Source organism: Colletotrichum graminicola (assembly GCF_000149035.1).
Source record: "Colletotrichum graminicola M1.001 genomic scaffold supercont1.65, whole genome shotgun sequence".
NCBI lineage: Eukaryota > Fungi > Ascomycota > Sordariomycetes > Glomerellales > Glomerellaceae > Colletotrichum > Colletotrichum graminicola.
Genome location: NW_007361069.1, coordinates 46,019 through 73,807, shown reverse-complemented (window position 1 = coordinate 73,807; position 27,789 = coordinate 46,019). Strand labels below are relative to the sequence as shown.

The 27,789-nt window shown below is 47.1% G+C and overlaps 5 protein-coding genes across 5 annotated transcripts; 1 reads left to right on the top strand and 4 right to left on the bottom strand.

Moving 5' to 3' along the window:
• Positions 1 to 1,618: 1,618 nt before the first annotated feature.
• GLRG_10682 (OPT oligopeptide transporter) lies at positions 1,619 to 5,898 on the top strand (the record flags this gene model as incomplete). Its single annotated transcript, XM_008101367.1, has 20 exons — positions 1,619 to 1,705; positions 1,771 to 1,817; positions 1,873 to 1,951; positions 2,007 to 2,088; positions 2,144 to 2,352; positions 2,456 to 2,614; positions 2,729 to 2,785; positions 2,842 to 2,928; positions 2,986 to 3,013; positions 3,298 to 3,465; positions 3,527 to 3,563; positions 3,671 to 3,802; positions 3,855 to 4,309; positions 4,363 to 4,454; positions 4,509 to 4,672; positions 4,950 to 4,992; positions 5,051 to 5,222; positions 5,278 to 5,310; positions 5,369 to 5,538; positions 5,587 to 5,898. 20 exons carry the CDS (start codon positions 1,619 to 1,621, stop codon positions 5,896 to 5,898), a joined length of 2,613 nt encoding a protein of 870 aa, XP_008099558.1.
• Positions 5,899 to 13,198: 7,300 nt separating this feature from the next.
• On the bottom strand, positions 13,199 to 14,973 carry GLRG_10681 (uncharacterized protein; the record flags this gene model as incomplete). Its single annotated transcript, XM_008101366.1, has 3 exons — positions 13,199 to 13,920; positions 14,023 to 14,710; positions 14,758 to 14,973. The coding sequence occupies 3 exons, from the start codon at positions 14,971 to 14,973 to the stop codon at positions 13,199 to 13,201; spliced, it is 1,626 nt and encodes a 541-aa protein (XP_008099557.1).
• A 540-nt stretch (positions 14,974 to 15,513) lies between these two features.
• On the bottom strand, positions 15,514 to 16,110 carry GLRG_10680 (thioesterase superfamily protein; the record flags this gene model as incomplete). The annotated part of the gene is made up of 1 exon (XM_008101365.1): positions 15,514 to 16,110. One exon carries the CDS (start codon positions 16,108 to 16,110, stop codon positions 15,514 to 15,516), a length of 597 nt encoding a protein of 198 aa, XP_008099556.1.
• A 1,650-nt stretch (positions 16,111 to 17,760) lies between these two features.
• On the bottom strand, positions 17,761 to 19,388 carry GLRG_10679 (uncharacterized protein; the record flags this gene model as incomplete). Its single annotated transcript, XM_008101364.1, has 2 exons — positions 17,761 to 18,055; positions 18,115 to 19,388. 2 exons carry the CDS (start codon positions 19,386 to 19,388, stop codon positions 17,761 to 17,763), a joined length of 1,569 nt encoding a protein of 522 aa, XP_008099555.1.
• Positions 19,389 to 22,882: 3,494 nt separating this feature from the next.
• GLRG_10678 (Na,H/K antiporter P-type ATPase) lies at positions 22,883 to 26,729 on the bottom strand (the record flags this gene model as incomplete). Its single annotated transcript, XM_008101363.1, has 8 exons — positions 22,883 to 24,109; positions 24,170 to 24,518; positions 24,584 to 24,990; positions 25,053 to 25,293; positions 25,351 to 25,621; positions 25,752 to 26,291; positions 26,378 to 26,445; positions 26,518 to 26,729. 8 exons carry the CDS (start codon positions 26,727 to 26,729, stop codon positions 22,883 to 22,885), a joined length of 3,315 nt encoding a protein of 1,104 aa, XP_008099554.1.
• Positions 26,730 to 27,789: the final 1,060 nt, after the last annotated feature.

Sequence of the window (27,789 nt, the reverse complement as noted above, 5' to 3'; positions counted from 1 at the left end):
CATCAACGGCCGCACTAGATGGAAACCTATCCAAAAGAGCCTGCTGCGTGATGGCAGCCCGTCCCCCACTGCTACATGTCCCTGACGCCATTTTCAGCTCGCAAAAGTTCCCGGCATGACACCTGACTTTGGGTTATAGGATCAGAAGAAGGATCTTGGTGTTTGGTCAAGTTACATGTAACGAGGAGGAAAAAAAGAAGGAAAGACAAGAAAAGAAAACACGCTGGTATCAAACATCGGATAGCTGTTGCTCTTGGGTGCGAGTGGCCCGGGAGAGGAGATGTAGTTGAGATGAGAGAGTCTCGTTTAGCAAGCGGATCCGTTGGCTGTCAGGCTAGGTAGGCTAGCGCTAGTGGCTAGCGCTAGTGGCTAGCGAGTAATGACCTTAATGGCCCATGGCGCCGAATACCTAACCTCAATCCCCCACTTCACCACGACATTCCATGTTCCCTCCGTCCTTCACTCTGCTTTTCACACTCCCATTCCAGCCACTCGGCGGTTACAGTGGCCTCAACCATTCCAAGGATTGCATACGCTGCTTACCTGTCATGTAACCGGCCGTTGTCAGCTGTTCCACGTTGCTGTGACAATGAAGTCATGCCTTGGAGCCCTCATCCCGCTCCCCAACTACCTACCATGATAGATACGATGCGCCTCAAACTCACATGCATACGGGCCTTTTGCAAAGCTGGGCGCTTCCGCGTCTAACTTGGCTCCGCTGGTTTACGCTAAGCCGGCTTCATCCCTGCTCTGTTCTGCAACGAGCTTGTGCGTTTGCCGCGATACTCGTCCTCATAGACAAGGGCGGGCCGCAAAGACCTCCTTCTTTCCCCGTTAGTGGCACCTGGGGGTAGAAGGCAAGCGGTATGGCTATCTCGCCGAGCATCATCATACTTGCCTATTTCTAGAGCCAAGGATGCCATCACAATATTGTAGTTTGTGGTGGCGTGTTTTGAAACCCTGGCCTCAGTTCCTATTCTACGACCATCTACGACCAATGTTGTGTACCTGTGCGACCCTTAGAGTGACCGCTTTGGATAGGCACCTCAGTGTATTTTGGAATCATGGTCTTGTACCCCACTTCGCTTCGCTGTCGTCCAAGAACCGGCCAATGTCTCGTCGTACCAATGCTCCCTGGTCCCCTGCATCCCGAGATTGTTCGCACCGCGCCGAGACCTCTCAGTCGCCGGGTCTCAACCGGCGATAGATGCCCCAGACGTGTGGACCAATCCTCGCCCGCTTGCATATCTTCTGCCCACCCCTTGATATCAGTTCCATGCCTGACCGAGAAGGTGATCCTCTCGAGCGGATGGCCAAGGTGTCGCCCAGCCGTCCTAAACCGGGATTGCGCCCGAAGCCATCACGAACACCTTGCCACTTGCCGGCCAATTCGCGCCACCCAGAAGTGGTAGCCCGTCGTGTCTGTGTATACGTGAAGCACCCGCCAGGTATCCGGGCGCCAGCCATGTGGGACCGATGATAGGCGGGCGACTTTGCAATTCTTGGCTCTTTTCCGGGAATTGTTTAACTATCGCCTTCTCCCACGGGTCCGAGCCGTCTCTCCATCCGTGGTCCATAGCTCTCTATCCAAGCCTCATACGACATCGTCCAGAGCGTAATGGCGAACGAGAAGAATAACGAGCCCACCTCTCCAGCTGAGGCATGGAGGACCCAAGGCGTCTTGACCGATGAGAAGGTTGCTCCTGTGAGTGCATCAAGATCCCGTGGCAGAACAGTAATGCTATTGGAGCGCGGCCTAACACTTGAAAGAACGCGACACTCCATCGTTTAGATTCAGAGGAACAGGTCTTTGAATCGTAAGTCACAAGGTTGATGGAAATGACCCGCGGAGATGATCTCATACGTCTTTAGGCACCTCAACGTAACTGAGGATGATCTCATTGAGGCCAAGGCGATCGCCGCCACCCTCTCCTTGGAAGGAGTGCGCAAGGTCGGTCGCAATAGCTCTGGTATCTACGCCACATGTGGCACTAACTATGACGCAGATGATGCAAAACGTTCTGAGAATCCACGATCGCGACCCCAACTTCCCTCACGTCACCCTGATGAAGATCCACGAGTTTCTTGGTGAGAAATCTTGGATTTGTGATGGATGAATGACCTCAAACTAAGACTTTGGCAGACAACGAAGCCGTGTTCGACAACCCCGACAAGCACGAGCAACTGATCTGGGAGATGAAATTAGAGGCTGCTCTGATCACAAATAACAGCCCGTACGCCGAAGTCCGAGCTGTCGTCGACAACAAAGATGACCCCGAGTCCCCTTGCGGGACTATCAGAGCGTGGACGATTGGTATCTTCTTCTCAGTTTTCCTCGCTTTCGTCAACCAGGTAAGGCCGTATTGCGGGCACAGAACGTTACCGGGGCTTGTCATCCGGTGCAGCGTCCCTGTCACGATCCGACATATATATGCGGTGCTAATATGACAAATAGCTCTTCAGTATCCGTCAGCCAAGCATCAGTATCGAGTCCAACGTCGCTCAGCTTCTGGCCTTCCCCCTTGGTAAGGCTTGGGAGAAGCTGATGCCCAATGTCATCATCACAATATTTGGGAAAAAGTTACAGCTGAATCCTGGACGCTTTAACAAGCAAGTGATCCATTCCATCACTCCCGCTCTCCCGGCCTCGTCGTTCTCTTGACGCACTTTGAATACCCTCCCAAGGATAACAAGCTAGTTATAAGGAACTAACAAGTAAAATAGGAAGGAACACATGCTCATCGCAATTATGGCAAATACGGCTAAGTCTCTGCCTTATACTCAAGTATTAAACTGCGTACTATTTTCTACTTTATAATAATAGAAGCTAACACACCAAAGTATATCGTATGGAGCCAAGTTTTGCCCCAGTATTTCAACCAGCCATACGCAAAGAGCTTCGCCTACCAGCTCTTGATCGGCTTGTCGGTAGGTCTAGCTATTTATAAGATAAGCTATATGATGCATACTAAAGCTACTGTTTAGACTAACTTTATCGGTTATGGAATTTCAGGTGAGTAAAGGTTCAAGATAGTCACAACTCGAGCTTGCAAACTGTCGTGGACTCGTGATGCCTTCACCGGCATCGCGCACCGCGCGGCCCCGCGCAGGATTTCTCCGAAGTCGGAGAGACAGTTCGTCCGACCGAGCTCAGCCCCACACCGGTGACCCACTCGGAGATACGTACTTCTTCGCGCTGGACCACCCAATCCTACACTGTGGATAGTCAAGCCATTTTCCTATGATCTTTCCTAGCCGAAAAGTGCCCCTACGACACAAAACTAATAAAAGAAACAGGGTTGACTCGAAGATTCATCGTGTACCCGTCGTACTGCGTGTGGCCGGCATCGCTCGTCACGATTGCTCTCAACTCGGCGTTGCATAATGAGTCCAATGTCGCAGTGCCTGGGCCCTTCAAGAGGCTTTACTCGATGACCCGCTACAAGTTCTTCCTGTGGTCCTTCGGTAAGTATATACCTAATTCAAAACAAGTCTTAATTATATTATTCTTACCTATTTATGGCAGCTGCAATGGGAATCTATTTCTGGTTTCCAAACTACATGTAAGGCCCCGCTACTAAAGGTGTTAGCAAAATAGTAGACTAACTCTTTATAGCTTCGAAGGTATTCTTACTTTTATTCTTATAGTATTTTAAGTGTTTTACTAAAGTGACTCAGTCTTGACCTTCTTCTCATGGATGACCTGGATCTCCCCAAACAACCACAACTTGGAGATCATGACTGGATTCCGTAACGGCTTGGGCATGTTTAACTTCTGGCCTACCTTTGACTGGAACGTCATGTGAGTATCACAGCATTTCCAGTCTTGCGCAAATCTAACAATCGTTTGACAGGTTGTTCGACTCGGTCGATCCCTTGATGGTCCCGGCCTTCTCAACCTTCAATCGAACTCTTGGCATGTGGCTGATCGGCTTCATTATTATGGGAATATACTATACGAACGCTTGGAATACGGCCTATCTCCCGATCAACTCTAACCGTGTTTTCGACCACTTTGGCAAGATTTACAACGTCTCACGTGCCATCGATGACCGCGGCATGTACGACCACGAGAAGTACATGGACTACTCTGCCGCCTACCTCGGTGCTGCCAACACTCTGGTCTATGGCGCCTTCTTCGCCATGTACGCCGCTGCCGTCACCCACGTTGCCATATTCCACCGCTATGAAATCATGATGGGTTTCAAGAACATGTGGGCCAGCATCCGCCGCAAGAAGACTGCCCCGGAGGATGGGGATGGCGAGTACAAGGACGTTCACAACCGTCTCATGGCTGCATACCCGGAAGGTAAGTAGAAAAACTCTTCTGTTTGAAACTAGTGGCAAACTAACCCCATTTAGTCTCTGAATGGTGGTATTTTGGTACTCTTATTGTTGCCGCGGGCTTCGGCTTCGCTGGCGTCGCTGCCTGGCCCACTTACACCACTCCCGGTGTTCGTCCCCCCAAGCTATTGCGGGCGCTTACGGTATCGCTGACATATGCATAGGTGGTTCCTTACGGTGTATTCTTGGCCCTTATCTTCGTGATTCCTATCGGCATTATCAAGGCTATGACGGGCGTTGAGGTTACGCTGAATGTCTTGGCAGAGTTCATCGGTGGTATGTGGGTGGAAGGTAACGCGCTGGCTATGAATTTCTTCAAGTCATTTGGGTAAGTCACCACATTTCCTTCTTTTGACGCACCTGTCAGAGGTGTTTGTCGTACAATGTCAAGAATTTGACGGATGTGTTGTGAACCTCAAATGGGAGGAGACGCCTTGCGGAATATGGTTGGCTGCTCAGCCACACTGGCTGCCACCCGTCAAGCCACCACATATTCGAATATCAACCATCTCGGTATCAACCATCTCGGGCTCGCCGTTGACCAGCAGCTTCAGCTCAGAGGTGCCATCCGTAGGCACGAAAGATAATACTGACCGTCTGAATAGCTATGTAACGTGCGCGCATGCAATTCATTTTGCAAACGATTTGGTAACCATATACCCTTAACTCTACGATGATTATTGATATTCTAACGACTCGTGTAAAGAAAGTGGCTCATTATTTAAAGATCCCCCCTCGTCAGACTTTTGCCTGTCAGATGGTTGCTACCCTTATTTCAACCTTTGTCTGCACTGGTGTCATGAACTTCCAGATCAACATCGAGAATGTTTGCACCCCCAACGCACCAATGCGTTTCTTCTGCCCTGGGCCCAACACATGTAAGCTCTTGATCCTATGATAGCCACCCTGCGCCATCACTAACATCGCTTCCAGTCTTTACTGCAAGTATCCTTTGGGGAACCATTGGTAAGAAAATATGAATAATTATTATCATTTATATAAATTTACTAACATAGCTACTTAGGACCGATTAAGGTGTTTGGACACGAAGGTCAATACAACTACCTTCTGCTCGGCTTCCCCATTGGCATCCTGTTGCCTGTGGTGTTCTATTTCCTCATAAAGTACATGCCAAAGAACCGGTATCTTCGCCAGTTCCACCCCGTCGCACTCTTCTACGGAGGCGTCAACTGGGTGAGTGCCATATACTCAGCAGACTGTGCAGAGGCTGACATTTCAAAGGCTCCATACTCGTTTTCCTACGCGTTTCCCGCCGTCCCCATCGCCTGGCTGTCTTGGATCTATGTCCGCAACCGCTACCTGGCTTTCTGGTCCAAGTACAACTTTGTGCTTTCCGCCTCCTTCTCCGCCGGAATCGCCATTTCAGGTATCATCATGCTCTTCACAGTGCAATGGCTCGGCGCCGACATCGAATGGTGGGGGAATTCTCAGATCAGCGCCGGTTGCGAAGGCACGGCGTGTACCTTGAAAACCCTTTCTGACGGCGAGCGTTTCTACCCTTGGTGGAACCCCTCCCAGGTCCCAGCTCCTTAAGCTGGCCCATCGCTAACTGTCTCACTGGGCTTTCCTGCTCTTGTTGGGCATGAAGTGATGCGGGATGAACTTGGGGAGGGAGGGAGGGAGGGGGAGGTCCACGTTTTATCCGAATAACCCATACTATTATTTCTTCACGTTCGCTTTCTGCAAGTTTATGGAAAGGTGAATTAGAGGAAGGAAGAGAAACGTCTACGGGCTGAAGGGCGGTGACCACCGGGATGCCGCCGGCTGAGCGTCGGCCGAGCGCCGGGACCGGGCGGGTGGGGACCCACAGACCCAAGGGTAGGTACGTACCCGAACCTACCCAGGTACCTAGGTAGATACGCAGCTTGGGCCCCATAACCAGCTTGGGCAGTCCAAGATATTCAAGTCCAAGATATTCAAGTCCAATGTTGCTCAGCTACTAGTCTTCCCCCTTGGCAAGACCTAGGAGAGAGTGATGCCAGGCGGGCCGGTATATTCCCCAAACTCCCCAGGAGTTGGATCACGCATTGATCACCATATGATATCATGTGTCAGCAGCTCAGGAAGCATTAAATCAATTTTGCAAGATGTCCCATGGTTCTGGTGATTGTTGAATGTGACAGTGTCTCCGGCTGTATATTATTACTGTTGGATATGGGTGATGCGGTCTAGGGAGGTGGGCCACGTGACGTTCACGTGACACACCGCCTCCCCGGCAGTATCCCTCACCCTTACCCATCAGCGGGTGCCAAGATCCTAGCTAACAACAACCACTGTGGGAGCACAAGAGCAACGAAGTGAGGCAAATAGTGATATTGCCGATCTGTAGTGGTGTGTGGTGGTGAGGAGGAAAATCCTCCTCTCGAGGCTATGGGCAGAGGCTGGATGAAGGTGAGGGGCCCAGGAGGTCACGTGACCTCCCAGCACACGGGCCCCCTTATAACACTCCCCCTCAGGCTCTGCTAACTTAATGAATATTGTATATAGGGGCAAAATAACAGCCTGATCTTAAATCCTCTAAATCTAAGGAGTTTTTAAAGTATTTAATAACTTTAGTAATACGCTAGTAATTATCCTATTAGTCTAGTAATAATTAATCTATATACTAAAGTCTATATAATATTAATCTACTAATATATATTCTTTATAATAGCTTATATAGCTTTTTAATCTAACCTATTTACTATACTTAGTAACTATATAAAGTCTTTATATTTAGTTAGTACTAGTAGTTTAGTAAGACTATTAGTAGCTATCTTAGTGCCCTTAATAAGTTAGAAGGTAATATTTTTTTAGGTATAAACCTCTTATATTATCTATTTATATTAGATATTAATACTTTAGGTATATACCTTATTAAAAAGATTTATAATATTAACTATTATATTAGTACTATTAGTAAAAAAGATAGTTAGTATATCTATTAGTTAGCTAAAAAGCTACTTAGTATAGTAGTAAATCTACTTTATAGTAATAGCAGTAGGTATAAGGTTAATAAACTTTACTTCTATAAAGCTTAAAGTAATAAAAGTCTACTTTTTTAACTTCTAGGTAATTAGTAATCTTATAAAGTAGATAACGTAACTACTTATAAAAACCTATAATAGGTAATTATTAGTAAAAAAAGTATTTACTATTATATAAAGGCTAACGTTAGTAGAGGGGTTAAGTCTACTAAATAAGATACTATAATAAGTAGTACTTTTAAGATAGTAAAAAAGATACTTAATAGCAGCTAGATAAGTAGATAATAGGCTAGTATTAGCCTAAGAGAGCTTACTAACTATAAAAGTAATATCTAGGTATATACTAGTAGCTAACTAGTTAAGGTAGCTAGTCTACTTAATATAGGTTTATTAGTTAGGTTTAGAACACTTATTTTTTATCTATATAGTAAGTAACTTATAGTTAGTAGGTAATAAAGTCTTAATAAGTTAAAGATTACTATATCTAAAGTAATAAAGTATACTATTAGTATACTTATATTAGTTAATAAAGATCTTACTAGTAGTAAAGCGCTAGATCTAAAAGCTAAGAAACTAAGAAGCCTTACTAAGGTCCTTTAATAAGTAGACCTTAGTAAGTATGTTATATACTTTTTTAATAGTCTCCTTATTAGTAATAGCTACTATATAATTATTAATATATATTAAGGTATAAGTATTAAGCTCCTTATTAATAAAGAGATAAATTTCTCCCTTAACTAAGTAAAAGCTAATTTTCTTTATTTTACTTTTAATAAGTATAAACTACTATAGTAGTGCCTTATAAAGGCTATAAAGAGCCTTATAAAGTAACTATACTTTATTATTATTAATAGTATAACTAGTAGGTTAATAGATATAGATATAAGTGCTATTAGGTATAAAGGTAGTAAGAAAAGTAGTATTAAAGTTATATATTTTATATACTAGTCTATATAAGGTAATAATAGTAAAAAAGAGGCGTATAGTAGTAGTAGTAGCTATAGTAGTATATACCTCTTATAAAGACTATTTACTTTACTTATAGTTACTATAGACTACTTATTAGGCCTTATATCTAATAATCTTATTTTTTATATTAGTTTTAATATTAAATACCTACTTACTAAAAAAAATCTTTATATTAAAAAAAGGATTAATAAGGGTATAGACCTCTTTATTAGTAAATTATTAGATCTTAGTATTATAAGCCTACTTCTAGTGTTACTAGTGTAAGCCTTCTTTAGCTTTCTTAATAGTAAATAAAATATTATATCTAGGTAGTAGTATATATAATAAGGTAGTAGTAGTAAGTATACTAATAAAGTAATAATAAGTGTTATTATAAACCTAAATATTTATAGTAAGATAAGCCTTTTTATTATACTTTTAAATACTAGTAGTATTATAGTAGTAGCCTAGTAGCTTTATAGTGTTAGTATAGTGTAGTTAGCCCCCTTTAGTAACTAAAGTAGTAGTAGCCTTAGTAATAAGGTCTAGCTAATTTTCTTCTATAATAGGGGCTAAAAAGTTAGCCTCTTATTACTTTATATTATAAAACTTATCTTTAGTAGTATCTATATTATTAGTCTATTAAGTAAGGTGTATAGTAAAAATAGGTTACTATTAATAATCCTCTAGAGGAGAAGTTATATAGTAGCTATTATTAATATACTTACTATCTAACTTACTACTATTAGATTAATTAATCTACTAGTTATAAGACTTTTTAGTAATAAGTTAATATAAGTTAGAGATATAAGCTAAATACTAAGTTATTAGATTAGGCTTATTAAATAGTATATTATAGTTAGTATTTACTAAGATAGTAACTTTATTAATAAGGTAAAAAATAGTCTTTTTAAGCCCTTTATAGAAATAAATATTATAATAGTAAATAACTTACTTCTTACTTAGGATATAAATATAGTAAATATAGCTATATAAAGAGCTATATCTAATAAGGTAACCTTTTATTATATATAGCTTTATTTTTATAAAACATAGGGGGCACTTACTACCTTTTTTATATATATATACTATATAGCTAAAGGTGTAAAGGTGTTTAATATAAGGTAGCTTATAATTAGTAATAAGGTTAAGCTTATAGGTAATAATCTTATAAGGGCTTATCTTACCCTTAGTAGATTAAGGTAAAAGGTTAAGGATTTATACTATAGTGTTAAGGGTATAATCCTAGAGCTCTTCTAGTAGGCTGTTATTAATTAGTAATATATAGGCAGCCTCTATAAGTATATAACTAGCTTACTTAATTAATCTATTTATTAATAAAGTATATATAATTATAAGGTTAAGCTTTATACTTATAAAGTAAGGATTATAAAGCACTTTCTTTAGCTTAGGTATGTTATTAAAAACCTAGCTCTTAATAGTAAGGCTAGTTATATTAGTAAAAGTAGTATTAAAATTCTTAATAGTATTAAGTATAACCTTATAGTAATAAGGTTATAAGAGTTAAAGCTAATAATAGCTACTATAATAGTTAAGAAAATAAAGGGTGTATCTTATACTAGTTTTTAATAGTAGTTTAACCTTAATAAGGTTAAAATAAATCTCTTTACTTACTAAGGTAAGAGGTAGTAAAGTGTTATAGCTAATAAGCTTTATAGATTTAGCTAAGTAGTAGGCTTTATAGTAAAAGGTATTAATCTTAGCCTAGGTAAATTATATACCTACTTAATAGTAGGCCTTAATAACTTATAATAAATAGGTATAAATAAGTTAATAGTGTATTATCTTAAGGGTTAGTTAGTACTTACCTCTAACTACTAATAAAGTAAAGGTAGTTACTATAGGTATAGTTAGCCTATTTATAACATAAAGTATATAAATATTAGAAATCTATTTAATAGCAGCTAATTAGGCCTTAGATTTAGTATTAATAATACTAGTAGTTATATAGTTATACTTAATACCTACCTTATAAAGTTTACTAAGGCTAAGAAGGTTAGCTAGGCTATAAGGGCTATACTTAATATCTTTAATAGTCTAGTTAATTATTTAAAATAGATTAGCTAGATCTTAAGTTTAAAAAAAGATAGTACTAGATCTCTCTAGAAATACTTACTTTCTATTTATAGTAGTAAAAAGAAAAAGGTTATTATAAATAGTATATAATATAAAGAGTTAAAGTAAGTTAAAAATAAGGCTTAAGTAGCCTAAATTTAGTATAATATTAGATAAGGTAATAGCTTTATTACTTATAGTAGTAAAGATAGCCTTACTTAGTTATATTATAAGGCTAGTAATTAAGGAGCTGCCTAGCGCGCCTAAGGCACCTTTTATAAAAACTAATATAAAAGAATTAGGTATAGTAAAGGCAGTAGCCTTTTTATAATCCTTATTATAAATATACTTAGCTATATAAGTAAGTAAATTCTTATAAAACATATAGTTAGTAAGAATAAGCTCTAGATAAGTAGTCTAACACTTTATAGTAATATAACCTTTCTTATAATAAAGGTAAATATTATAGCCTAACTTCTTAGTAAGAGTAGTGCCTTAGCTATTAGTGCTAGAGGTAGTAGTAATTATAGCCTTATAGTAAGTAATAAGGCTTATCTTTTACTCCTTATCTTAGGTAAGTATATAAATAGTCTTAATAACTATAGCCTACTTAGGCTTCTTATTATTATTAGTATAGTGCTTATATATATTAAGTAAATACGTTTTAAAATAATTAAGTAAGAGGATAGCCTAATAGTAGTTAAAGTTTTTACTATAAAGACTAGTAATATAGGTATATAGATACTATATACGTTTAAGGGTATTATAAAAAGTCTTATAATCTTAAGCACTACCCTTAGAGAATTTATTAATAAGGGCTCTAACTACGTCTTTAGATACCTTAGGAATATATTTCTTAAGTGCTTTTATTAAGGTATAAAGATTACTGTAAGGGGTTAGCCTAGTTACCCTTTATAAGGCTATGTGTGGTGTATTTTAGGCACTTAGTGCCTAAACTAATTAATCTTTTAGTAATGCTAGAATAGTCTATTAACAGGCGTAGCACACTACCTATACCTTTATAATTACTATTATCTTATTATCTTATATTAAGAAGCTTATTAATTAATATATTATATAATAAAATAAAAAGGTTATATATAATATTATAGTTAGCTTCTTATAAAATAAAAGCTATAATATTTTTAGCTAGTTAAAAGATATTATAGTTAATATACTTCTTAACTTTATTAGTATAAAAGGTAATACTAATAAGTATAATCTATAAGGACTAGTTTAACTCTTTTTTAAGCTAAGGGATAGTTAATAAGACTATTTAGTAATTACTACTATTAGCTATAATAATAGTAATATAAGTAAGTTACTTTAGACTATAGTTAGCCTAACTATATATTAATCTTTATATATTTCTTTTACTATAGTAAAAAGTATATCTAAAACGTTATATAATTTACTACTATTTAATAGACGCCTAAAGTAATAGATTAAGGTAGTTAATAAGTAAAAGTATCCTTATAGTAATTAGTAAAAAATTCTTAACTTAGGCTATAGTAAAAACAGTAAGTAAAGTTAAGTAACTACTATAATAATTAGTAAATAATTATAAATTAATAAAGATAAGTAGAGGTAACTAATTAATTTATAAGAAAAATTAATATAGGCCTAGGCTTTATAACCTATAGGAGCACAAGAGTAATAAAGTAAGGCAAATAGTAATATTACTAATCTGTAGTGGTGTGTAGTGGTAAGGAGGAAAATCCTCCTCTTGAGGCTATGGGCAGAGGCTGGATGAAGGTGAGGGGCCCAGGAGGTCACGTGACCTCCTAGCACACGGGCCCCCTCATAACAACCACAACGAATATCACGATCTTATTGATGCCATCAATTGCATTACGGGATATCCCCTCTAGTGAATACCGACAATTACATTGGATCTCGGCCTGAACGAAGTGATACTGAACTTTCAGTAAAGGCTGAAATTGCAATGCCCAGGAAGGTTGAGTCCCACCGCCGGACAAGCAAACCGCAACCGGAGCCGGGCGCGAAATCTGCTTGCTCTTACCCCCCTTCCAAGCTATTCCTGATCTCCTGTTTCCCTATTGACGCAATGAATTCAGAAATAACACTTTTACCTTATCATCCTTTGGCGATTGTTGCGACGATGTCCAGGATCTTTCGCTGTGCCTCAACCTCAACTCTCGTCTTCTTGAGCCCGACAGCTTTGATAAGCTTGTCTCTTCAGCTTTTCTTCTAGCGCCTGTCGGTCGATTCTATTACTATTTCTCCAGACCTGGAAATGAATAGGGCAGTTGAACATCCCTGCTCTTCTCTTCTGTGACGATACATACAGCTTCTATGCGCGGCTAGCCCTGAACTGTTGTTTTATAGCACGTGATTTCCGCTAGCTATTGAACTTGCGTTGCGGAACAACATAGACGCCTCAAGGGCGCAATCTAGTAATACCTCGGGTCCGCCGTGCCGCCATTCAGACCAACTGTGGACTGACTACCCTTAGGTGCGGTTATGCACGGGAATGTTGGTTTCCTATGATGTTTATGACGGCTCTCGGCAGACAGTCTTGCCAGGATAGCGTTCCTCTTATGGTGGCTGAAATCGACAAAGTGTCCCCGGTCTGCATGTGGGTTCCGGGCTTCAAGGGCCTCTTGCCGTGGACGTAAGCAGACTCCTGCTTGCTCTGAAACGGATCGGTTTTGGTGTCATAAAGTAGAAAGGTAGTGCAAACGTATTATCAATATCAATATCTAAGTGTGTGATCGACAACAACTGAGTAGTGTCATTCGAAGGGGAGGGGGGCGCAAATGCTCTTTTACATGTCTTGCTGTACAACGTGGTGTGTCTGGGATTGAGAAGCCGAAACATTTCTATACGACCTGTTCAACGATTGGTCCACTTCCGTCATCGAAAATTTCCTTCCACCGTTCCTCGTGCCCCTCTGACTTGCATAGATTCTCCCATAAAGCCTCTGGTAGGCCTTCGTCTTTCAGATCTTCTTTCTTGAAGATGCGAGGGTTTCTTTTCGTAGTGTCCGCCTCCGGTGCTCTGAAGACGAGGTCCTCAATGCCATTTCGCTCTGGGATCCTGAAAAGCGGCTCGCCGGACTTCCTTGGTTGCAGTTGCAAGTCCATCAGCTGTCGAAGATATGGAAAGAACCAGTTGTTCTTCCACCAGTCTCGTAGTCTTTCCTGCTTCAGGCCATTGCGATGGGCATTGTGGTGGACCATCACCGGGACGAAGGTACTCCAAAGGTCTGTGTACAACGGAAGTTCATTCCAGCCCATGCGGGGGTCGATACCAGATTCCTCAACAGGACTGCGCATTCCGTTCATGTCCTCAGGAATGCCATAAACTCTTGGTGGTTCAACACCTCTCTCTGCTGAAGCATCTTGAAGTACAGAGGTGTTACCTAGCACGACGTACAAACCATCGTCTTCCTCAAAGACAGTGGGCGTGAATAGGTTTTGAACGTAATCCAAGCCAACGCCAAAATCAAATTGACTTGCTTCTCTGGTAGCATCCTCTGGATGCTCGGTCTGGTTCTTGATCCACTCGGCTTGATTTCCACGATTGGAAGCCCGCCAAATCTCTTGTTCGCCGAATGTTTAGGCAAAAATTCCTTGATCACTGAAGATGTTGATCCCAGAATCACGCTTTTCGACAACTTTCTTTTGAGCGTGATGAAGCATACGTTGCATCTCGCTGACGGGACCCACGATGCTACCGCTGTTCAGATAACGTGGGCGGAGGTCGTGCATTTGTTTTGGGTCCTTGTCCGTATTTGGACCATAGAGATCTACTTTGGCACTGTACTCGGGGAGTGCGTCACAGTGAGTATCAAAACCGAGATCGGCACCAGGCCAACATTTTTTCTGAGCGGATATGATGATAGATTGCTTGGGCGTACGGCCAACTTCACCCATCTCCGAAGAGACCTGAGATCGTGACACATCCCACTCCTTATAGATGCGCTCATTTGCAGCGTTGTTTTGCGCCAAATACCGCCGTATCAAGATGGAGGGTGGAAGCTGAAACCATATATCGTAGGCGTCGACAATGATCACCAGATCGTCGGGTCCAAGGCGCTCGTCTTCAGGGGAGTCGTCTGAGGTGATACTGTCGAGGAAGTCGAGGGCGCCATCAATCTTGCCGAGATGAGAACCGCCAAACCATCCGGGGCTTTTATTGAAGTCGCGACCCCAATTAACGATCACGGGACTTGGGTGCCCAGACACGATGGCCGACATCAGCATCTTGCAGAGGTCAGGTGACGGACTATCTGCTGGAACAACGATTCGGAAGCGTCGGCTGCCGCCCTTCTCCACTGTTGGAAGATGTGCCTTCCCGTGTCCTATATGGGATATTATGTCTGTCTGGTTCTATTTGCGTCAGGCGCATGCCACACTTCGGAGAAGACGTTACTTACGGACACGAAAAGTAGGCCTGGAAAGAGTAATAACGGAGCAACAATGACAAGCATAGTCTTAGGCGAGATAATGCGAAATCTTCTTGAAAAGCGAGTTCTCGGGCGTGGAGACTGGGACTTCAAGGCTTCGGCGTCATCCAACTTGCTGTAGGCCGGCGAGCGCGAGGTATGATTCCGTTTAAAGATGGCAGTCGCCAGTTCTTTGATGAGTGCCATTTTTGGCAAAAAGAGAGGATGTGATAAGGATTTTCGGATCCGTCATGCACCGAGCATGACAGCTGGACTTAGGGAGACACGAAAAGACAGCAAATGGGCCTCAGGTTTCCTAGGTGTCTGGGGCGAGAGAGATGGGACCAGCCTCGATTTATCTGTCAAGGGCCTGTAGATATTGTTTCCGCTAGGTTTGAGTATTACCTATTTCTTATGCCACATAGAAACCTCTGGCCGCACGGTTGGCAGCAGGTTTGCATCTCATAAAGCTGGTCGACGCGCCAGCTGATGCATCGTTTGCCCTGCATCTGAATGTAATAAGGCAAAAGTAGCCAAAGTGGATATAGCAAACAGTCTGGAGGAGTTTGGTCATCTGAATCGCATCGGTAAGTGGTCAGCCTGGCGCTGCTATAGGTATAAAGACAAGTTCCAACCGCTAAATCTGTTTCAATACTGGATGTTTCTACCGAAAAAGTGGCCCGAATGTCGACATGGCTTATTATGACAGTGTGGAAAGCTGGGGGATGCTACATCCGGCATTGTGCTTCACAACTTCACCCTCGGGATCCCAATCCAAACAGCATCGCAAGTGACCAAATCCACGCCATTCGAATCTTTGATTGTCGCTCTGAGAAGCATTCTCTTACCGCGAATCTCTTTGATTTGCCCAACCCCAAGCACGACTCCTGGCGTTGTAATCGGCTTGAGGTATTTGATGTCCATCGACGAGGTCACCGTATTCATCTTAAAGATCGGGTCATCTCTTTCCGTTTCCATGTTTCTTTGAATCAGAACTCCCAGTACCTCGTCGATGAGCGTGGCAACTATGCCTCCGTGGGCAATGCCAGGGTAGCCGTCGACTCCTCGCGAGAGCGCAAACAGTATTGATAGCTCAGTGATGACGGATTTTCCCGGGCTTTCAGGATGGAAGCTGACACATGCCGGTATACCCTCCGCGTGGTTGAGCGTCTCGCCGAAGAATCTGTCGTGCGGGTTCGTGTTCTTCGGGTCGCGCGATTGCGGGGTGAAGATTGTGACCCCGGGCTGTGTGAGGATAGTGCGGCACCATGGCAACACCTCGAGTTCGGCCACCGTTTGCGTCAAGTGGCCAACGCCTGAAGTTTCGTTCGATTTAGTAGGCATTGCTGGGCGTTAATTTACGCGCCCAGTCTGGTGGGCGATTGCGAGTGCTATTAATGATGAGCGGATGGCTGCAGGAAAGGATTGCCACGTCGTGCAAGCGAATTAAACCTCGGCACATACACGCGTCAGTCATTGGCCGTTTCACGTGAGAGCAGGACCCCCTGGGCCATCCGTCTGCATCCCATTTCCTAGCGTTCGTTCTGCCATGTAGCAATATGCAAGTTCATGATACCTCAAAAAGTGTGTCATACGTTTATATAGATATTAAACTCAACAGCTGCAAGCGGGGGTTCCAAGGCTATCATACCGATTGCCCTTTGCTCGCTGTATTAATGACAACTTTATTCTGACAGGAGATACTCGTCAAACCCATCCATTTGTGTTTGCCTTCCGTTTTCTAACTGCCTACCTTGCCCAAGGAATGTACGACCAGAGCTATTCTATAACGTGCTTTGATCTCAGGCTACATACAGGCTACAGTACTGGGCGAAACCTTTTGCGCCGCTGGCTATCTGCGCAAAAGGTTTCTGTTGGAATACGGATCCAGCAAACAGCTGTAACTTCACCTTTTCCCTTCTTCACTCATCAATCCAACAAAAGCACTATTTCCATCATGACGTTGTGACAATATAACCCATAGATCGATCCGACCTGTAATACCAACACTAACTAGTGGTTATTACAAATTAGTAAGGTTATTGACAGAAAAGACAGCTTCTGGCTCACTACACCCTATTGCTATGCTAACAAGAAAATCGTCAGTCCCGAGTCCACTTTCGACTCCAACTTCTTGAGGGCGTCCATCACGCTGCTGCCGCTATCCTCGCGGACTGAGAATCATTCTACATTTGTGCTGTTGACAAGAGACCTCCGCTTGGCGCAGTAATTCAACCTTCAACCTCTTGCCTCTGCCGAGCAGAGCCTGCCGCTCAATCAACACCAACCTCTTCTTCAATTCTTCAAGGGCTACCAGACAGGCCAAATTTTCACTCCCTCATACTTAGACCTCTCGCATCAACAGCTCCAGCCAGCCCCCATCAACGGCCCCTATCAACAGCCAACACATAGGGGATATGGGAACGTCAGATTAAACCCTTGCCGGGCAAACCGCAGAGTGCATAGTAGATCAGATTCCGGGGGCGTCTGTGCATCCGGTGAAGCTCAGATCTTCTCAAATTTATACACTAGGTAGTTCTGTTTCTTCTCTTGAGAGCTCCACTTGCATGGCATCGAAACATCATCCTTGCGGCTACGATATGTGCCCAGCCAGATGTTGATTATGAACACAAGGAGGGCCTTGCTAGATAGCACTGTGGCCCACTTGGCATTTCAATGTCATTCTCACCTGCTTGTCCATACCTACTGTACAAGGGGTGCTTGTTACCCCGCAACCCCCCTTTTTCTGTTTTTCTTCGCTTCCGCCACTACGATTTTTAGTGCGGTAGAGAAACTTCATCGCAATTTCCTGGCATTCAAAATCCGATTTCCACATGGATCACTTGGCGGGGTTGGACAATAGTTTACATGCGCTAACGGCGCTTCGTATTACGGTCGCTTAAACCGTCGCTGAAATCAACGCTCGCTAATCTAAAGCCTTCTATGGCGTGGCCTGTAACTACCAAGCCATACTCATTACTTCACAATACACAATCAAGCCGAGTCGTCAGACGTCTTCTCAACGCACTCGGCCTTCTGGCCCGGCTTGTCGCTGTCGAACTCCTGGGGCATGGCGATGGGCCGGTTCTTTGCGAACTTGACCGTCGCGAACACGGAAGGAGAGTCCCTGAAAAGAAGCTCGATCTCTTCCAGGTTGCGACCCATGGTCTCGGGGAAGAGGAAGTAGACGCTGACAGGGATGCAGGCCGCGATGACGGCGTAGACGATGTAGTATCTCCAGCCAATGGTGTTGAAGGCAACAGGGGTGACCATGACAACAATGAAGTTCCTGAAATGCAAGTTAGTTGATGGTGGTTACAGACGAGACGATCCGTCAATGCGACTTACCAGAGCCAATGGTTGGCGGTAGAAATGGACGACATGGCCATACGGAGACGGAGGGGTGCAATCTCAGTGCAGTAGAGGAAGTTGGCACCCAAGAAGCCGATAGGGACGAAGGTGTTGTACAGGTAGATGAAGCAGCCGGCAGCGATCTGGGCAGCCAGGTTATCCTTGGGGAAGGATGTCGTGATGGCCAAGCAGGTCATGCAGAGAGACATGCCAATGCCACTGAAGATGAAGACGGCACGACGGCCAAATCGGTCGATGGCGAAGAAGGCCAAGAAGGACGAGATGAACTTCCAGGTAAGGGCACCACCGGCCAGAGCCTTGGACGCTTCAGGCTTCATGCCGAGGTTCTGCTGGAACAAGATGGGGGCGTAGACAGAAACGAGGTTGCTTCCAGACATCTGCTGATAGAACTGGAGCAGGATGCAGAGTCCAAAGCGGTAGGCGAGCTTGTCATTGCCCATCTTGAGAACGTCGCTGAGCTTGGCAGCCTTCTGGCTGGTATCCTCAAGGGAGTGCTCAATGCCGGCAACTTCGGCCATGACCTCCATGGAATCCTCAGGCAGGCCCCTGAAGGCGGAAATGATGGCGCGGGCTTGCTCGGTACGTCCCTTCATGACGAGCCAGCGAGGCGATTCGGGAAGAAGGTAGATGCTGCTCATCAAGACAAGGGAGAAGACGATGGCGATGGCGATGGGAGGGCGCCATGTGACAGGGCCGGTCTTGAATTCCCAGAAGCCCAAGTTGATCCAGCTCTCCAAGACGTAACCGACACAGGTAAAGAGACCAGTAAGAACGACCTGGCGACCACGGTTGGTAGCCCCGGACGTCTCACTCTGCCAAACAGGCACAATGGAGCTGAGCTGTCCAACACCGAAGCCAACGATGACACGGCCAACGATGAGCTGTGCCAGGTGGAAGGAAGCACACTCGAGGATCTCGCCGATGAGGGTGCAGACGCCGGCGAAGAAGATGACATTGCGGCGACCGTAGGCGTTGCCGGCCCAGGAGCAGAAGAGGGAGCCAAGGAGGGCGCCGATGGTGAAGGTAGCGACGACGAAGCCCTGCAGCGTCGAGTTGACTTTCTTGGTCTCGCCGGTGGTGTTGATGGTGTCGATTTCTGGGAAGGTCCTGACCCAGTCCTCGGTAGTGATCAGACCACCGAGACCAGCCTGGTTGTATCCGAAGAGGATGAAGGCCGGGCACACAACGAGGGCGAGCTGAAGGACACTCAGGGCATTGCCCGTGAGTCCAAAGTAGAGTTTGGAGCCCATGGTCGAAGACGTGGTGTGTTCTTCGCGTGCACTCAGGTTGCCTGAAGTCTTTGGATGGAAAAAGAAGTTCAGCCTAGGTGCGTAAGGTGAGGAAGAACAGACAGCCGGCGAGGATGGAGTGGGTGGGAAGAAGAAGCGAAGGCCAGAGGGGGAGGCGAGGTCATGTCTTTTTTATGAGAATCCGCCGACCGCCGGCCCGGCGGCGGTGTTCATGTTCCTAGGTACTATAACCCTTGTGGGGAGAGATGAGATGTGTGCGGAGACCCCGCGGGATTCTGGCCGCAAGGGTAAACTAGATTCATAATAGAAAACCGCTCAGCTCCCCGTTTCTCTTGTGTGGAGAAGCAAAAGACGGAGAAGGAGAAGAGCGACCTCGAGGGTGGCCCGACAGACCCCGTGGGCGGGCCTGTGTCATGGATGCCGAAGGCGCTCCGTTGTGCGTCACGGGGTTAGTTAGTCGGCCAGGGCTCACGCCGGAAGTCGACCGAGTCCCGCTGCACCTATCCTGTTTTCCCTGGTGGACGGCGATAACTTCATCAGGCCTACCCCGTGGAGCGCTCAGACGGTATCATGGTCCACGATGCCACCCCATTCGTCGGAAGACCTCAGGGCGACCCTCCCGGGTCCCGCCCTGCCATTATCCAATAAACCCCTCTTGTTATCGGACAGAGTTGCGTTTGCAGGGCAATGGATGGATGGCGGGGCGGGAGGACCCAGCAAAGTTGGTCGTACGAGGCTGGAATCTATCGAGAAACGGCCCGGATGCAACGGATAGTTCGGCGAGTATAAAGAGCCATCCAAGGTTTCCACTGGCACGCATGCATATCATATTGCCGATGAAGTCGTTGAGCAACCGAGGGCGGTCAGTCACGTATATGCACGGAATCGGTTGACGCCATGCAATGCGGCGAAAAATAAGCACAAGAGCCAAGACGGCAGCCAAGGCACCAAATCAAGCCAAGAGTCGAATGGGTCATTGGCCACCAGCGGTGGGCCGAGCAAGCAAGCAAACAAACCCCCCACGTCATGAAGGAATTTCTGGCTGACTCGCGCCGATAACGGTTCAACCACGGGAATGGATGATGAGGTGGTTGTGACTCGGTCCAAGACGCTGGGTGGCTGGACATTCCATACGCCCAGAAACGTTCACACTCGTCTTCACATTGCTTTCTTTCAAAAATAGCATTGCGCTGGGTATTCAGGAGCATTCAAGTCACAGCGCGGACCCCGTGTTCTTGAGCTCTCCGGCCAACCCTGGTGTACTTCGCGACGAACGCCAAGAGCTCATCGACTTGGATCCCACCTTTCGCGACTACTTTGCCCTCCCTTGGCGGTGGGTGACCTTTAGTTCCGGCACCTTTGATTGGATGTTCCCCGAGCTTCGGTGATCCATCCGCGCCCTCGGAAGTTTTCCGAGTCCCTTTGTGTGCATGTTATGAAGCAGAACCCTCCGTCCGCGTTCAACACAAACTGAGTGCACAAAAAAAAAGAAGAAACATGAGACGTTGAAGGATTTTGCCCAAACCGATGTGACTTTGAACGATGTGTCAATTCTCTGTCATGGTTCCACCACGTCCGACCACGGCGGCTCTGGAGTAGTAGCCGCAAAAAAAAAGAGAGAAAAAAAGAGAGAAAAAAAAAAAAATCTTGGAGAACTCGCGACGTGCCCAAAAAGTCTCCTTCTCCCAACTTCATCGAGGTCATGGTCTTGACAGAAACCGGCTCCAGCCTTTCCCCAGACGCCGTTTTACACTTGACGGCGGTCACAAATCCGAAATGCCCCAGAACGCGGGGGATGAACCTGGTCTGAGATGCTCGTCAGCTCAAAACCACATTTTCGAACGGCGGCACTGGATCGCCCGGTCTTCTAGCTTCCGTGTAGTTTTCGTGATGCCCACTTGTCGACAACCAACAACACGGACACGACGGCCAGGAAGAAAGGAACCCCCGCGGGGTAATCGCTCTCCCACAATGCAAGCTGGTGTTCCACGACCACAGCGCTGGTGAACGAGTCCCCATAGCTCCGGAATCCCTGAAGATGTTTTGTATAACTGCCTATTAACCGGGTCCAAACCAAATTATTCAGAAGTCTAATAGATGCCCGATGCCACTCCGCGTCGCCATGCACGTACCCCCAACGCGGAGGCGAACACCCGCTGCACCGCCATTGTCTGAAATGTGGTCCCCATACGGAGTAATTGTTTCTGTTTCGTTCCTCACGTTAGCGGCCAACCGAAGGCTGGTGGCCGCCGTGATGAGGCAGAGGTCAAAGCAACGACGTTGGATTTCGGGGCTTCACCTGTGATGGGAAGCGGGTAGTAATACCAGAACACCTCGATCGTACTAGCAATGACATGGATGGCGAGAGGAACATACGGGACCTTCGTATACTGGGCGTGTTTCGGGGTGGTGACCTTGCTCCAGCTCGGTACCAGGTATAACGCAGTTAGATGCACGAGGTCCAAAGTATCTCCAACAAGACGTGATGCGTTGCGTAGAGCAGCTGTACAGTCTCCAGCTGTCATTGATGCTTGCCCAGTTCATGGTGGGTCGAGTCTAAGATCCCTGCAGGTTTACTGCCGTGTAGTTGGACGAAGCGAAGGTGACGAAAGAAACTCGGGATAGTTACCCGGGGCGTCGGACATGGGGTTCCGAAGCCGCAGGGTCCCGGCAATGAACTGGAGAAGCCGGGGCAGGGAAACTCATCTAGGTGCTGCATTGGTGCCGGCTATATAGTCTTGTCTTCTCGTCGTTGCTGGGTGAGTAATGGAGTTTATGCTCGGACAGGAAATAGCCAACGTTGTCAGATGAAGCTGCGTCTTATCCTGACCACTGGACGTGCGCACCCGGAATACGGCTTATCCCAAGTTACCATGCAGATCCGACGCCATCTCATCTTGGCGCTTGGCATCCATCGGGCCAACCAACCCAAGATGCTGCACAGGTCATCGCGGACTGGAACCACGGACCGCTTGGGGCCGTAAGTTACCGTCTTCATAGCGCTTCAGTGATAAGACACTGTTAGGAGCAAGTTCATATACTCTTGATGAGTCGCATGTTCTTACACATATCCGCCAAGACCCAAGATTGGTTCAAACCGACCCGGACTTGGCATTCCGAATCACCTTAGCGCCTGTGTAACAACCACATGTGACGAATTGGGAAGAGTGCTCTGCTCTGATTGGAGGGTGAGGTTATTTTGGAACGATATCCGTACTTACCGGCAACATAGGCTTACATGTAGTGAGAACTAGCAAACGGCTGATCAACAACAGCCGGCGACGCCAAACCGATTAAGTGCACGACAATGTATTAGCTACTTAAAGATGTAACGCTAGCACGCTCGCTTTAGTTCTTTTGGAAAATAAGATGGAATCATGATGCCAACCCCCCTCCCCTCCCCCATTAATTCACTGCATTTTACAGCCAGTCCTCCACAAGCTGCGAGTATTCCCGCGTTATCTGTCATTGACCAAAGCTCACCCGCATTCCGTTCACCAGGCCGCCTTGGCGAACATGCCAGTAGGCCATCTACGCACGGCGAACTTCCTAGCTTCGTCGATGAGAACAATGCCGAGGCCAAAGCTCATGGGCAGGAACCAGTACTCGACCGGGACCGGGGATGTGCCAAGCGTGGACTGAAACTCGGGGACGTAGAGCCAGAAAATGGCCATGAGAAGGGCGAACACGACGGCCGGGAACAAGTACAAGTTCTGCGTCTGCTTGTTGCCGATGGGCGGGTGCTGGAAGAGAGACAAGCGACGGGTGCGGATGGCCAAGAGGTTGAACCACTGCATGACGACGAGGTTGACAAAGTAGATGGAGCTCGCGATGTTGAGCTGCTGCTGGTAAAAGTTGGGGTCAATGGAGGGGGGGAGGTTGCCGAAGGAGAACCAGATGTCGCTGAACTTGATGCCTTGGCGCTCGAGGTACCAGTACGACATGGCAAACGAGGATATAGTCTCGAGCATGCCGACGAGGCCGTAGGATTGGACGACGAGCTGCCAGTCGACGAGACGGTCCTTGCCGGGGACGCGAGGCTTGCGGAGAAGCACATCCGCCTCCGGGGCCTCGTAGGCCATCGCGATGGCGGCAGCCGCGTCCGTGAAGAGACAAATGATGATCATGAGGAAGCTGCTCAGGATCTGGGGGATGCCAAACAAGACATTGGTCATGACGGGCCAGAACTCGGAGAAGCTTCCGGCGGGGAGGAGGTAAGCGACAGTCTTCTTCAGGTTGTCGAACATCATGCGTCCGTAGCGCAGCGCCTCGACGACACTGGAGAAGGAGTCGAGGAGGACCATGTCCGCGGCCTCGATGGCGATGTCGCTCCCCGAGCCCAGAGCGATGCCGACGTCCGCGGCGCGAAGGGAGGGGGCATCGTTGACGCCGTCGCCCGTCATCCCCACGATCTGGTGACGGGCCTGCAGCTCGCGGACGATGCGGAGCTTCTGCTCGGGGGTCGTGCGCGCGAAGACGATCTCCTGGTATTGCGCCAGCTGGTCCCATTGTTCCTCGTTCAGGGTGATCAACTCGGGGCCGGAGAGTACGATGGCTTGGCGCGGGGATGACTGGACGTCGTCGATGACTTGCTTCACTGACGGTTCGACAGGGGTCATGCGTTGGAGAGCCGTGACATCGTCGATCTGGGAACGAGGGACGCTAATGATGTTGCACTCGGCTGCGATGGCAGAGGCGGTCAGGGCGAAATCGCCGGTTACCTACGTTCCGTCAGTATTTTGTTGAAGGCTTCCATGTCCATTGCAAGAGAATCAGCTCACCATGAAGATGCGGATGCCCGCGCCACGAAGGGTGTTCATGACTTCGGGGATCTCGGGGCGGGGCGGGTCGACGATGCCAACAAGACCGACGAGAGTGAGGCCGGACTTGGCTTGATTGTTGACTTCCATCTCGTAAGAGCTCTCCGTCGGGCTTCCCTTGAGGGCAGATTTCGAGATGGCCTTGCGAGCGAGCAACAGCACGCGCCGCCCCTGAGCAGACCACTCGTCCTTGATCCGCTCGATGGAAGCACGAGTCGAAGGGTCCAAGGCGGTAGTATATCCAGAAGGATTGACGTAGTTGCTGAGTCTGGGCATGAGAACATCAGGGGCACCCTTGATGGTTAACAGACTGCAGCGCGACGTTAGTTTTTTTTGCCCTTTCCCAGAAACGACACGTTTGGGAAATGCACTTACACGTCGCCTGGCTGGAAGACCGAGGCAGTGTCGGAAGGTAGGGCCAATGACAAGCCGTCGGGGTGGGACATGCCGAGCACGCGAATCATGTATTTGTTTTTGCTGTTGAATGCGAGCTCGTATTTTGTCTGCCAGCATCGGCGAAGCTCGTTGACCTGACCCAGGCTTTCTGAGAAACGCAGAATGGCCTGGTCCGTAGCGTCACCGTGGATCACACGCTCGTGGAGAGGCAGGCGGATGGTGGCGGCGTCAAACTGGCCGGCATTGCAGAGGCCTGCAATAGCCCGGAGCTGCTCCAGAGAGTTGTTGTTCGGAGTGTTGTTTCTGCTGAGTGTGAGTTCATCCCGGGCACCATCGGCCGTCATCGTCTTGGTTCCGATGGCACATTCCGTGACAACCATTTTGTTCTTTGTACCTGTCAGTATAGACTCTTGGCACCAGTATGTAACGGGCACTTGTATTTGCTTACTTGAGTCAAGGTACCGGTTTTGTCGGAGCAAATGATGGATACAGATCCGAGAGTCTCCACGGTCTTGAGGGACTTGCACAAGATCTTGTTTTTGCGCATCATGTTCGCGCTGATGGTCATGCTGGCGGTCAAGGCCACAGGCAGACCCTCGGGGATGAATGCCACGGCAACAGACACGCAGGATATGATGAGGTTGGGGACATTGATCCAGTTTGGGTACTTTTGCTTTAGCCAGGCGCCCCTATTCATCAGATGCCGTTAGCCAATGTCCTTGTCCAAAACAGCATCATGAACGTACCAGACGATCAGAACCACAACGATCATCAGGAACATGATGGAGCAGATGATGAGCACAAAATGCAAGACCTCGCGTTCGAGTGTGGTCAAGCCCTTCTTCGGCTCGTTGGTCAGCTTGGCGATGCGGCCGAAAATGGTATTGTCGCCCGTGGCCACCACCAGCCCCGTGCAAGTGCCAGAAACGCAGTGAGTGCCCTGAAGGCCGATGCATCGGGTCTCGAGGTAGTTGTTGTCAGTCGAGTCGACCGAAGCGGGCAGAGGAACCGATTCTCCTGATGGTTTGTACTTTTGTCAGTCGCGTTCACAATGATCACTGACAGAACAACCGCACAAGGTTTGCGACATACGGGTTGAAGAAAGAAGCAGCACAGTGAAAAGGGGATGGATATTGGAGGTACTTACCCGTCAAGATGGATCTGTCGAATTTGGCGTCTGAAGAGACCTTGAGGAAGCGCACATCAGCCGGCAACTTGTTTCCAGACTTGACGATGAGGATATCCCCGGGTACGATCTGATCAGCCGGCAGCTCGGCCTGTTGTCCATCTCGAATCACCATGCAGTTCTCAGGCAGCATAGTCTTGATCGAGTTCATGACCCGCGAGGAGGACCAGTCCTGCCACATGTTGAAGGCGGCCTGGATAAAGAAGACGGCCAACAGCACAATGGCCAGCGCCAGGTTGGCCACGGCGGGCGGGCTGCCCAGGGGCTTCCACGCGATGAAGACGAGGATGGAGGCCACCAGCAGAATAGTACCGAAGCCCTTGAAGAAGTATCCGAGTATACGCTTCGTGTGATTTGTCGGTGCGGGCGAGGGCGCGTTCCTGCCGTAGTGTGCCATGCGGCGCTGGACCTGGTCCGAGGAGAGGCCATCGGCGAGGGAGGATGACTGGCGCCTGAGGATCTCGTTGACGGCAAGGGTGTGCCATTCCAGTTCCGATAGCTCTGGAGGCCACGAAAGGCGGAGATGTCAGTTTGCGACTCGCTGTCAACGCGGTTGTTGCGGCCGAGGCCTTGGGTCTTTTACGAACCCGTTGCGACATTCTTGGCCTTCTTGACGGCTTCTGTCTTTGACTTGTACTCTTCTATCTCGAAGGACCTTTCCGACAAGAACGTTAGCACTGAGGAACAGGCGAGGTCGTTCAGTCGGACCAAGGAGGGCCGCTCTTACACCGTACGGTACTGGATGGGTAGCTCGGCAGTCGCATCGATGGAATTGCGTCTCGACCTGACCGAGTGAATTGACATGGACGTGTTCGAGCGGGTAAGTTGCAGACCTGGGACGGTGCTGGATCGATGGGCTCTCCTGCCGGCCTCCTCGTCGGCGTCCCAGCGGATGCGCTCACCAGCCGCCTGGGAATGCGACTTTTCAGGCTCGTCCATGGCTGATCTTTCTCGGGGAGTTTGCAGCGCAAATTTCCGCACTAGCTGTATAGAGAGAGGTAGGAGGGCGCGTCAGACCAAGCGAAAGTCCAGTGTGAGCTTAAGTTACGGTAGGAGGCCTCACGAGAAGTAAAGGGAAGCAGGGGGAGGCAAGAGAAGGGAGTGAGAAAAGAGGGAGTCCAAGTGTCTGTCAACCATGACCTGCAACGCATTCAGGGTCTTATATATATAGAGTAGGCCAAAGGGCCACGAGACGCGAGATGGAACCTGGATCCGGGATGGCCAAAACGGGTGAACCGTCTTAACATGATAACCATCACGGGTCTTGGCGCATTCCTCTCTACAACTGTTTAAGAGCGACATAGACACACGCGCGTGGATAAGACACAGACCCGGACTCAGAATGCACACGCCCAGCCGTACGGTAACCTTTATGACGGAAATTACGGCCTCCGCATAATTCAATCACATGGCAGACAAGGGCTGACTGTCGACGCTTTGCTTGACTTGGGGATGGTGCCAGATGAGAGGAACCGAATGAACCTGTTTTCTTCCCTCCTCCTCTGGGGGAGGGGTGTGTAGGTCGACAACGGCAACGGCAACGGCAAGCAAGCAAGCAGAGCGGCGCGGCTTTTTATTTTTTATTTTTTTATTACTATTAAGGTTTTGGGAGATGGGGACGGATGGGAAGGGCGTAGAGGGAAGAAAATGGAGACGGGGGTGCAATGTGAGATTCAGGCAAAACAGAATCGTCGAGAGAGGCAAGCAACAAGGCCTGGAGTTATAAGCATCGTCGGGGATCTCACGGAGACATTAGTGTCTTTATAGGAACACGCCAGGCACTATGTGGTCGATGATCATTTTTCGGGCAGACAACTTATGCATTATTCCATCAATCGTAGCTAAAAAAGGGCTAAGCGGTTGCGGTATGCCAGTATCCCATGCAGCACGTCATGGGAGCCGCTGGGCACTTGTTTAGATCTTGCCTAGTTCATAACAGAGTTGTCTAAAATGCGAGTAATAATCTCACGCTTCTGAGTACGACTTACTTTTGACACGT